Source organism: Amblyraja radiata, chromosome 3 (assembly GCF_010909765.2).
Source record: "Amblyraja radiata isolate CabotCenter1 chromosome 3, sAmbRad1.1.pri, whole genome shotgun sequence".
Classification (NCBI taxonomy): Eukaryota; Metazoa; Chordata; class Chondrichthyes; order Rajiformes; family Rajidae; genus Amblyraja; species Amblyraja radiata.
Window position 1 is genome coordinate 31,454,173 of NC_045958.1, and position 12,201 is coordinate 31,466,373.

At 43.4% G+C, this 12,201-nt stretch overlaps 1 protein-coding gene across 1 annotated transcript in view; it reads right to left on the minus strand.

The window, feature by feature from the left end:
• The window catches only part of aldh7a1 (aldehyde dehydrogenase 7 family member A1), a 42,544-nt gene extending 35,838 nt beyond the window's left edge, over nucleotides 1–6,706 (minus strand). Inside the window, exons 1-3 of the mRNA XM_033017539.1 lie at nucleotides 6,442–6,706; nucleotides 2,260–2,313; nucleotides 2,083–2,148 (exon numbers count right to left, since the gene is read on the minus strand). Of these exons, the coding sequence (XP_032873430.1) occupies nucleotides 2,083–2,148; nucleotides 2,260–2,313; nucleotides 6,442–6,627 (306 nt within the window). The 5' untranslated portion in view covers nucleotides 6,628–6,706. The remainder of the gene's footprint in view (nucleotides 1–2,082; nucleotides 2,149–2,259; nucleotides 2,314–6,441) is intronic.
• Nucleotides 6,707–12,201: the final 5,495 nt, after the last annotated feature.

Sequence of the window (12,201 nt, forward strand, 5' to 3'; positions counted from 1 at the left end):
ATTATATATCCGTTGCAGGAAATATACCCAATTCTTATTGCGAATTTTAGGCAACTCTTAAATATAATAGCTTAAAGTTTAGAGTTCCATATCTTCTCTGCGAGATAGCAGTAGATGTTAAGAGTTGAATATTTTTCAATCTTCGATCTTGTCCTCGATGTTCTTGGCAAATTCAAATGCTTCCGTGTGCTTGATGAAGAAGTATTCCTTCTTCTCGTAACTGACTCTTAGTGTTGCGGGGTATAACAGTCCATATCTCAAATTCTTTATGTTCTTCAGTATTCTTCTTGTTTCTGTGAACAACGCTCTTTTCTTAGCAACTTCCACAGGGTAATCTCTGAATACGCTAATCTTGTCTCCTTCATATACAAGATTTCTGCTTTTGCCAATTTTCCTCATCATGTCATCCAATACATGGTCATATTGGACCTTTACTATCATTATTCTTGGTCGGTCGCCCACCTTTGGGGGACGTCTCGGCACTCTGTGCGCTCGGGCAAGTAATGGCGCCTGGTCCAGGTTCAAAATTGTTTTCAGTACTTCTGCAGCAAATTCACGGGGGTCACGAGTCCCCTCTCTGCCTTCCTGGATGCGCACGATTCTTAAGTTCTGACGCCTCTGTCGTCCCTCCAAGTCTGTACATTTTTCAGTTATTTGATGCAATAACTTTGATAGGCGTTGGTTCTCAGTGATGAGTTGTTTTGTAGTTGCGGTGCTTGTCTCAGCAAGTTCCTCAAGTTCTTTTACAATCTTGTAGTGCTGGTTTAATGTCAGGAGAATAGGTTCACGTTTAGAATCAAATCTGGATTCCATCTTATTCAGTTTTTCATTTACTTCTTCAACATTTTGAGTCATATTTCTTTCCATATCTAATTTCCAGTCTTCAAGGACTTCGTGTACAATCTCTGTAACATCTTCTTTAATTTGTTCTTTAATTTCTTTTTTAAAAGATGCCAGCTCCTCTTTAACCTCTTGAAAGTTCTGTCTAAGATTTTTAAGTTCCTCCTTAAGGAACGTTTTTAATTCTTCCATCTCAGTCTTTTTCTTCTTCTTTGAGATGTCTTCTCGGGATGCTGTTAAACCTGAGGCCGAGGCTTCAGTTGGGCCTACCTCTTTAGTCTTGCCGTTTTTTGTCTTGCGGGGGGGAGTATGTTGAGTCGACATACAGCCGGTGTCGCGCGCCTGATGACGTCACGGGCTTAGTGTAAAACAATCGGTGCCGTTTTCTGCAGGTAGGATCTGTCTTTTCCCCCCGTTTTTTCGTTTTTTTCACGGAGCTAGTTGGCGCGAGTCTCTCCTACTCCATAGCGCCACCGGAAGTCCCAAACAAAACACTTTTTAACACACTAACAATAAAAGAAAGAAGTGAAAAGACAGACAGCTGCAGGCTGGGCAGCCATACCCAACTGGACGGCGCCCCCGCACTGGCCTGTGAATAAATTTACAGTGCCAACTTTGTTTCTTGGCTTCATATTGTTGTACATATTGTTTTATTTGATGATTAGTTTGCTGAGCAGGAGTAAAATATGAATAAAGATTCATATTTTACTCCTGCTCAGCAAACTAATCATCAAATAAAACAATATGTACAACAATATGAAGCCAAGAAACAAAGTTGGCACTGTAAATACTTATAAACAAAGACAAGCTTTAAATGCTGCATAAAGTGGATCATAATTTGATGAAGGAAGGATAGTTCCAATACAAAACAAAAGTGCAGGCAAATGGAGTTCTCGTCAAATTAAGATTGAATGTAGGATGCAGCTCCGTATTATATTGAAGAATAATCACACCTGGAAGTTGCATCATAAAGCATATGGTGGATGTTCATTCCCAGGACATTCACAATGGGACAGGTAAACAATGCTGACGAGGACCAGCAGAAGCAGGTCATGGGCACTCGTTTCTACTTCATGTTAAGCATCTTGATTGTAATCATGTATTGTCTGTCCACTGAATGGTGAGCACTGTTGGACACTGTAAAGTTATTCCCAGCCCAGCAACAAAAGCTTTTCACTGTACCTTGGTACACATGACAATAAACTAAACTAACTATTTTAAGTACTGGTTTACGACACTTACGTCAGCCCATGCATCCCACGCGTCTTTGGCCTTTTGTACCGTTTCTTCGTATTCTTTCAAAGTGGCCTGGAATATAACATATATCAATGCCAAAAAATTACTAATGTCAGCAGGGTCCAACAAATGCATCTGAACAATTTAACAAATTTTGAGGAGGAATATATAAAAGATAATCACCTGTCTTACTCTGGCTATTGGTTCATTGTTTGTTGGACAATAGGAAGTGACTACCTAAAGTAAAGTAGAACAGAGTCATTTCATCACTCAACATTGGTTTTGGATAGTTAGCAACATCCAAATAGATAACATATTTAACATACTACTCGTAGCAACGAATTTCAGTGAGAAATAGGCCCAAAAATAATGAAAGAGCATAGACACAGGCTTTCAGCTATATTTTGATGGCGCTGAAAGTGTGAACTATGACACTTTTGGAAAAGACCAGGGTAAAAGACAAGTAGGGAAATGAAATGCAAACAGGCAGAAAATAGACAGGCAGACAGGCAAATGGAGGGAAATGATTTAGACAGACAGACAGGTGCAGGTGGCAAGATGTGCAAGAGTCTACTGGGGAGCATGTTATGCAAAACCGGTGCTCACATTTTGAAGGAACGCCATCCAAAACATTCCACCAACAGATAAGACTGCACAGACAAGAATAAACCACGGAAATACTGTTGTTTTCAGACAAACAGTTAGGGAGATTAAGACCATTTCTATAACAATCCGAAACGTCTAGATTTCAGCGTGGCCTCTACAGTGTCAGGTAAAGGAGTGTGCAGGATATATTGTAAGGAGGAAGGAGTGAGCTGGAAACTGTGATCAACTTTCAGGATTGGAGGAGCAAATTTAAAAGTAGGACTTTTTTCATTATTCCCTGCGTCACCAACTAATGACTGTTAGAATTATGGCAAAAAGGAGAATCATGGTATGGCTTGAAACACCGCACAGGAGCAATGGTCACAGGTGTTCTCGGTATTAGCACCAGGTTTGGGGCTACAAGCACCTAATCAAAAGGGACGAGTTAAACTTTGAGGATGAGTGGGTTTAACATCTTCATGGAGAGTTCCATCGGTGAGTTTGATTGAAAAATCAAGTTAATTTGTCAGGAGGATGATTGAACAGAGGCCAAAAAGCTTAGAAGCAAGGTAAAATACATAATTGGACTCTACATGGGTGATTATTATGCCAGAGAACGGTGACTAAATGCCAATAGATGTTTAAAGCAATGGATGAGGTTAATTTATTCATTAACTTTTGATAATCTTGCCATCACTGGCAAATCCAACATTTACGGTCCATTCCCACTTGCATTTGTGAATGTGGTTCTTCTTGAACTGCTGCACTTCTTCTGGAAGGTACTCGTACAATGGCACCAGATGTAGACTCACAGCAATTAAAGACCTGCAATGCACCAGCAAATATGGGTGGTGCATGTTTTGGTGAGGAACGTGCAAGTGGCGGTGTTCAGTGTTCTCCCACCCCCTCTTGCCTCCCCTCCCCCCTCCTCAGCGCAGAGGAGCAGAATGAGTGTTGTAGGTGGTAATCGGAGGACGTTTCTTTACCCAATTTCTCCCTAAGCCACAAATCTTCAGAGGGCTTGTAGTCGATATTGAGGAGGAAAAGATTAGTTAAAACAAATGTAGGTCCCTTGCAGTCAGAAACAGACGAATTAATCATGGGGAACAAGGACATGGCAGACCAATTGAATAACTACTTTGGTTCTGTCTTCACTAAGGAAGACATAAATAATCTGCCGGAAATAGCAAGGGACCGGGGGTTAAATGAGATGGAGGAACTGAGTGAAATCCAGGTTAGCCGGGAAGTGGTGTTAGGTAAATTGAATGGATTAAAGGCCGGTAAATCCCCAGGCCCAGATAAGTTACATCCCAGAGTACTTAAGGAAGTAGCCGCAGAAATAGTGGATGCACTAGTGTTAATTTTTCAAAACTCTTTAGATTCTGGAGTAGTTCCTGAGGACTGGAGGGTAGCTAATGTAACCCCACTTTTTAAAAGGGGAGGGAGAGAGAAAACGGGGAATTACAGACCAGTTAGTCTAACATCGGTGGTGGGGAAAATTCTGGAGTCAGTTATTAAAGATGGGATAGCAGCACAATTGGAAAGTGGTGAATTCATTGGATAAAGTCAGCATGGATTTATGAAAGGTAAATCATATCTGACGAATCTTATAGAATTTTTCGAGGATGTAACTAGTAGAGTGGATAAGGGAGAACCAGTGGATGTGTTATATCTGGACTTTCAGAAGGCTTTCGACAAGGTCCCACATAAGAGATTAGTATACAAACTTAAAGCACACGGTATTCGGGGTTCAGTATTGATGTGGATAGAGAACTGGCTGGCAGACAGGAAGCAAAGAGTAGGAGTAAACGGGTCCTTTTCAGAATGGCAGGCAGTGACTAGTGGGGTACTGCAAGGCTCAATGCTAGGACCCCAGCTATTTACAATATATATTAATGATCTGGATGAGGGAATTGAATGCAACATCTCCAAGTTTGCGGATGACACGAAGCTGGGGGGCAGTGTTAGCTGTGAGGAGGATGCTAGGCGGCTGCAAGGTGACTTGGATAGGTTGGGTGAGTGGGCAGATGCATGGCAGATGCAGTATAATGTGGATAAATGTGAGGTTATCCAATTTGGTGGCAAAAACAGAAAAGTAGACTATTATGTGAATGGTGGCCGATTAGGAAAAGGGGAGATGCAACGAGACCTGGGTGTCATGGTACACCAGTCATTGAAAGTAGGAATGCAGGTGCAGCAGGCAGTGAAGAAAGAAAATGGTATGTTAGCATTCATAGCAAAAGGATTTGAGTATAAGAGCAGGGAGGTTCTACTGCAGTTGTACAGGGTCTTGGTGAGACCACACCTGGAGTATTGCATACAGTTTTGGTCTCCTAATCTGAGGAAAGACATTCTTGCCATAGAGGGAGTACAGAGAAGGTTCACTAGACTGATTCCTGGGATGGCAGGACTTTCATATGAAGAAAGACTGGATAGACTCGGCTTGTGCACGCTAGAATTTAGAAGATTGAGGGGGGATCTTATAGAAACTTACAAAATTCTTAAGGGGTTGGACAGGCTAGATGCAGGAAGATTATTCCCGATGTTGGTAAAGTCCAGAACTAGGGGTCACAGTTTAAGGAAAAGAGGGAAGTCTTTTAGGACCGAGATGAGAAAATCATTTTTCACACAGAGAGTGGTGAATCTGTGGAATTCTCTGCCACAGAAGGTAGTTGAGGCCAGTTCATTGGCTATATTTAAGAGGGAGTTAGATGTGGCCCTTGTGGCTAAAGGGATCAGGGGGTATGGAGAGAAGGCAGGGATGGGATACTGAGTTGGATGATCAGCCATGATCATATCGAATAGCGGTGCAGGCTCGAAGGGCCGAATGGCCTACTCCTGCACCTATTTTCTATGTTTCTATGGCCCCAAGGACAACTCCCCCACCAAGCCTCTAATTATCCAAGTGTCACTTAGTCAGTCTACTGCTTGATTGGTCTGTAGATCAACTGGTCACATTTAGACACTTATCTCTAGATGTTTGACACAAGACTTTGCTCTTTGGTACAGCTTCTGGGCAGCAGAGGGGTCTACAAACAACTCCCATCAGGACTTCCAGAGACCTATAAAGCACATGCCTTCTCTTATACAATGCCCTGATCGATAAAAGTAAGCATACCATATGCCTCTTTACCGCTCTATCTACTCGTGTTGCCACTTTCAGGGTGCTGTGGACTTGTTCTTAAATATCCCCCTGTATATCAATGGTCTTAAGGGTCATACAATTAATTATATATTTTCCCCTTATATTCAACCTCCCAAAGTGCAACACTTCATATTAGCTCAAATTAAATTCCATCTGCTATTTCCCCACCATATTCTGTAGTTGATCCTGTTGTATAATTTGTATAATTTGACAACCATTCCACCCATGTTGATGTCGACTTGATTCCTTCTTCTAAGCCCCAAATACTACTAACTTTACCTGCGCTTGGACTTTCAGGGATTTGTGTGATAGTCACCATTAATCCACCCACTTGTGTCAACCGAAACAAGAGTTTGCAATAAGAATTAACACGCAAAAGGAGGCAATAACCTAACCAATTGACCTTTACATTTAACAATAACACGCGATATTTATCCGGCTTCAATTCTTCCCGTGGGATTTTTTTGCTGAAGACTGAGGGGTACACATATCACAACATTATTAAAGTTTCGGGGAAAGCTGTGCAAGGCAGAACTGGAAATGTCTTTCTAAATGAGCTGGTCGGGAGGTATTTCTAATAATAACTGCACCAACCTGCTGGACATGTTGCAGCGTGTACAGCCTGCCCCACTTACCTCTCCACTCCCTCCCCAGCTCCCGTTGAACACGCCGGGGTTGTCTTCCTTCAGCCCCAACTCTTTCAGCCAGCTGTATTTGGGCTGCTGAATGAGAAGGCTAGACATGGCCGCAGATGGTCTCCAGCCCCAGAAAGCCTTTCTCCGGAGCAGAGGCCAGGCCAAGGCGAGCGTCACTCGCTGCATCGTTATGCGAAACGCAAGTCAAACGTGAAAACACTCGCACAATCGGAAAGCCAAAAGCCCACGCCTATCATTCTGATTGGTAAAAGCGAGTACCGCCCTCCCACTGGCACACGAAACGCAGCCAGAAGTTGGATGAGGAAACTTCCAGTGGAAATTAAATACTGCAGCGCCATAATGTGCACCTTCCCTCTGTACTCGGCAGTTTAATTAATGCACGCTGGATTTATTATCAAATAATCCTCTGCGTTTCATTGACACCTATCATTGATTTGGCACTGTTGTATATATTTTCTTCACTACAGCATTAATCAATTCGTATATATACCTTCATTAAAATGCACACCAGGAATTCGATCTAAAGAAACTGCCACCTTAAATCAGGTTTATGTTTCAAAGGGTATGTTAAATCGAACATTGAGAGAACCAAGAACGGGACATCTCAAATAAAAAAGAAAACGGGGAAAATATTCGGCAGGTGAGGCAGCATCTGTGGAAAGAGAAACAGAACTGATGTCTTAGGCTGGACATCAGTAGTTTCTGTTTTTATTTTTAGAAATTAGCAGCTGAAGGCACGGCGATGGTGAGGAGAATGAAAGGGGATACACAAGTTAAAAAAGTGAGACGACTGTACGTAGATCCCCGTCTGGGACAGCACACAACCAGCCGCCACATTCCGGTGCTATCTTGCAACATTCAAGTCTCTGAAAAATCTGACCTTGGCCTAGGCAAAGGCCTAAGGTAAGGGCCTTTATTAATTTTGTCTCCTTTAGGCTCGGTGTCGTGCAGTACTGAATTAATAAAGCAGGGTTCGGCTTGGCCCAGTGTAGGAATAGGAATACTTCATTGTCACATGTGACTAGGCACAGTGAGAATCCATGCTTGCAAACACAATGTGTACAAATAGCGGCCACCTACACAGCACTGACAAAGTCACAAAGCGCGCCGGCTCCCCTTTTTGTCCCCACTCCCCTTACAGTTACCCCACGCTGGGTCCCCAGTGTCCTTCGTCCTTCCCCCCCACCCCACACCACTGTGGTTCTCCACACTCTCATTGACCATCGACCACCGAGGCCTCGCCGCTGTCGACGCCCCCACTTCACGCCTCCCCAGCCGCGGGCTCGGTCGGCCACGACGCCTGACCCGCGCTTCTACCAGCGAGGCCCCGGCCCGGGCTTCTACGCGGCGATCGAGAGGTATCGAGACCGCGGCGCCCGCTCCGGCCGCGTTCCCAGTCCTCAGCCGCGGCCTCTCCCTGCAGCTGCTGCCGGCTGCAGTCACTGAATTCGTTCACCCGGCTGGTACAAGGCTGCAGAGTTGACTGGAGGAATAACATAAACAGCTAACATGACAGAATCCCCTTCTGAAGTAATAAGTAAATGGCTTTCTTGATCGTAGGCACTAAGTTGAGTAGAGCTGACCTGGAACAACATATTGGCCAGAGCAAGTGCAGGTGATATATTCCCTTCATGCGACATGCATCAACTGCCTTCAGATTCCTCTCAACCCTAGCAGAATTAAGTTTTCCCAATATTTCCTCCTGCTGAACTTGGGATCATTTGATTATTTTGGTCTGAGTTTATTATACAAAAGGAACAGCTCAGTCAGTTCAGGAAGTAATATCACTGAGGTAGTACCAAAGGTTGTGGTTCAATGGAGTAGACCCAATGCATTGAAACACATCCCAAGAGATACGTTGGTGTCGAGTGGCTTCTTGGGTTTTATCCAGATAGATGAGAACTTGAGTTTTAGCTTTAGTCCCTCGATGACTCGGGCTATTTACCTTTGAGTGCCAAAATCCATGGGACGGGTTCTTCCTCATTTCTGATGCTTTTCCTGTGGTTTGTCTCAGCTTGGACTCTACACAAACCTACACTGCGTCTTTGCTTAAAACAAATTGCTGGAAGAACTCAGCGGGTGAGGCAGCATCTACGGAGCCAGCGACTGTTGTGACCCTTCATATTGGTTGATCTTTGACCAAATTCTTGATATTTTCTGGATATAGAAACATATAAAATTCTTTGGGGATTGAACAGGCAAGATGCAAGGTGAAAAAAATCCGATGTTGGGGGTGAACCAGGGGTCACAGTTTAAGAATAAGGGGTAGGCCATTTGGGACTGAGATGAGGAAAAACTTCACCCAGAGAGTTGTTAATCTGTGGAATTCTCTGCCACAAAAGGCATTGGAGGCCAATTCACTGGATGTTTTCAAGAGAGAGTTAGATTTAGCTCTTAGGGCTAAATGAATCAAGGGATATGGGAAAAACCAGGAACGGAGTACTGATTTTGAATGATCGGCCATGATCATATTGAATGGCGGTACTGGCTCGAAGGGCCGAATGGCCTACTTCTACACCTATTTTTCTATGTTTGCCCCACATCCTTTCATTTATTTTGTCAATATTTATAAAAATGTTAGATTTAACATTAGTAATTTAGTTGGGATCAATGGTCATTTTCAGAAGACAATCCAAACTTAAATACCCTTTACAAGTTGCAATGTTTCAATCCTGTTTTAAGACCGTGACCCTGGCCCTAATCGCCTCCTTTCACCTCCCAAGGAGGTGAAATATTTCCTATCTTATAAGGAGTAAACACAAATGCTCAAAAGTCGTAAACAAGTTGACAAATAGTAAACAAGTTGCTTTCTCCTTTTTTTCCCCTCCCCTTCCCAGCTCTCCTACAGCCCAGTCTCCGCCTCTTCCTTTCTTCTTCCCGCCCCCCATCAGTCTGAAGCAAAGATAGCATCTTTGGTCTGAAGAAGGGTCTCGACCCGAAACGTCGCCTATTTCCTTCGCTCCATAGATGCTGCCTCACCCACTGAGTTTCTCCAGCATTTTTGTCTACCTTCGATTTTCCTGCATCTGCAGTTCTTTCCTAAACAAGTTGACAAAGTGATTTAAATACATTATAAATTCTGCCATATGTAAACAGTCGGTTGGACTTTAAGAGCAAAGATTTTAAGCCTCTTTAAAACGCTGGTTCGGTTGAATACGTCAAATTCATGTAATGGGACCAGAGGAGATCACGAACTGCAAGAGTTGGTGCAAATAAATGTCTGCGGTGGTGGGCGGTCACAACCAAAGATCCTATATAGATTGGGTGAATCAAATTGGCTGGGGTGCTGAGGAAGAGGATTTTTTGGAATGTATGCGGGATAGTTATCTAAATCAACATGTAGAGGAACCAACGAGAGAGCAGGCTATTTTAGACTGGGTATTGAGTAATGAGGATGGGTTAGTTAGCAGTCTTGTTGTACGTGCCCCCTTGGGCAAGAGTGACCATAATATGGTTGAGTTCTTCATTAGGATGGAGAGTGACATTGTTAATTCAGAAACAATGGTTCTGAACTTAAAGAAAGGTAACTTTGAGGGTATGAGACATGAATTGGCCAAGATTGACTGGCAATTAATTCTAAAAGGGTTGACGGTGGATATGCAATGGAAGACATTTAAAGACTGCATGGATGAACTACAAAAATTGTTCATCCCAGTTTGGCAAAAGAATAAATCAGGGAAGGTAGTGCATCCGTGGATAACAAGGGAAATCAGGGATAGTATCAAAGCGAAGGATGATGCGTACAAATTAGCCAGAAAAAGCAGCATACCGGAGGACTGGGAGAAATTCAGAGACCAGCAGAGGAGGACAAAGGGCTTAATTAGGAAAGGAAAAATAGATTATGAAAGAAAACTGGCAGGGAACATAAAAACTGACTGCAAAAGTTTTTATAGATATGTGAAAAGAAAGAGATTAGTTAAAACAAATGTAGGTCCCTTGCAGTCAGAAATAGGTGAGTTGATCATGGGGAACAAGGATATGGCGGACCAATTGAATAACTACTTTGGTTCCGTCTTCACTAAGGAAGACATAAATAATCTGCCGGAAATAGCAGGGGACCGCGGGTCAAAGGAGTTGGAGGAATTGAGTGAAATCCAGGTTAGTCGGGAAGTGGTGTTGGGTAAATTAAATGGATTAAAGGCCGATAAATTCCCAGGGCCAGATAGGCTGCATCCCAGAGTACTTAAGGAAGTAGCTCCAGAAATAGTGGATGCATTAGTAATAATCTTTCAAAACTCTTTAGATTCTGGAGTAGTTCCTGAGGATTGGCGGGTAGCAAACGTAACCCCACTTTTTAAGAAGGGAGGGAGAGAGAAAACGGGGAATTACAGACCAGTTAGTCTAACATCGGTAGTGGGGAAACTGCTAGAGTCAGTTATTAAAGATGGGATAGCAGCACATTTGGAAAGTGGTGAAATCATTGGACAAAGTCAGCATGGATTTACAAAAGGTAAATCATGTCTGACGAATCTTATAGAATTTTTCGAGGATGTAACTAGTAGTGTGCATAGGGGAGAACCAGTGGATGTGGTGTATCTGGACTTCCAGAAGGCTTTCGACAAGGTCCCACATAAGAGATTAGTTTACAAACTTAAAGCACACGGCATTGGCGGTTCAGTATTGATGTGGATAGAGAACTGGCTGGCAAACAGGAAGCAAAGAGTAGGAGTAAACGGGTCCTTTTCACAATGGTAGGCAGTGACTAGTGGGGTACCGCAAGGCTCAGTGCTGGGACCCCAGCTATTTACAATATATATTAATGATCTGGATGAGGGAATTGAAGGCAATATCTCCAAGTTTGCGGATGACACTAAGCTGGGGGGCAGTGTTAGCTGTGAGGAGGATGCTAGGAGACTGCAAGGTGACTTGGATAGGCTGGGTGAGTGGGCAAATGTTTGGCAGATGCAGTATAATGTGGATAAATGTGAGGTTATCCATTTTGGTGGCAAAAACAGGAAAGCAGGCTATTATCTAAATGGTGGCCGACTAGGAAAAGGGGAGATGCAGCGAGACCTGGATGTCATGGAACACCAGTCATTGAAAGTGGGCATGCAGGTGCAGCAGGCAGTGAAGAAAGCGAATGGTATGTTAGCTTTCATAGCAAAAGGATTTGAGTATAGGAGCAGGGAGGTTCTACTGCAGTTGTACAGGGTCTTGGTGAGACCACACCTGGAGTATTGCGTACAGTTTTGGTCTCCAAATCTGAGGAAGGACATTATTGCCATAGAGGGAGTGCAGAGAAGGTTCACCAGACTGATTCCTGGGATGTCAGGACTGTCGTATGAAGAAAGACTGGATAGACTTGGTTTATACTCTCTAGAATTTAGGAGATTGAGAGGGGATCTTACAAAACTTACAAAATTCTTAAGGGGTTGGACAGGCTAGATGCAGGAAGATTGCTCCCGATGTTGGGGAAGTCCAGGACAAGGGGTCACAGCTTAAGGATAAGGGGGAAATCCTTTAAAACCGAGATGAGAAGAACTTTTTTCACACAGAGAGTGGTGAATCTCTGGAACTCTCTGCCACAGAGGGTAGTCGAGGCCAGTTCATTGGCTATATTTAAGAGGGAGTTAGATGTGGCCCTTGTGGCTAAGGGGATCAGAGGGTATGGAGAGAAGGCAGGTACGGGATACTGAGTTGGATGATCAGCCATGATCATATTGAATGGCGGTGCAGGCTCGAAGGGCCGAATGGCCTACTCCTGCACCTAATTTCTATGTTTCTATGTTTCTATAGCAA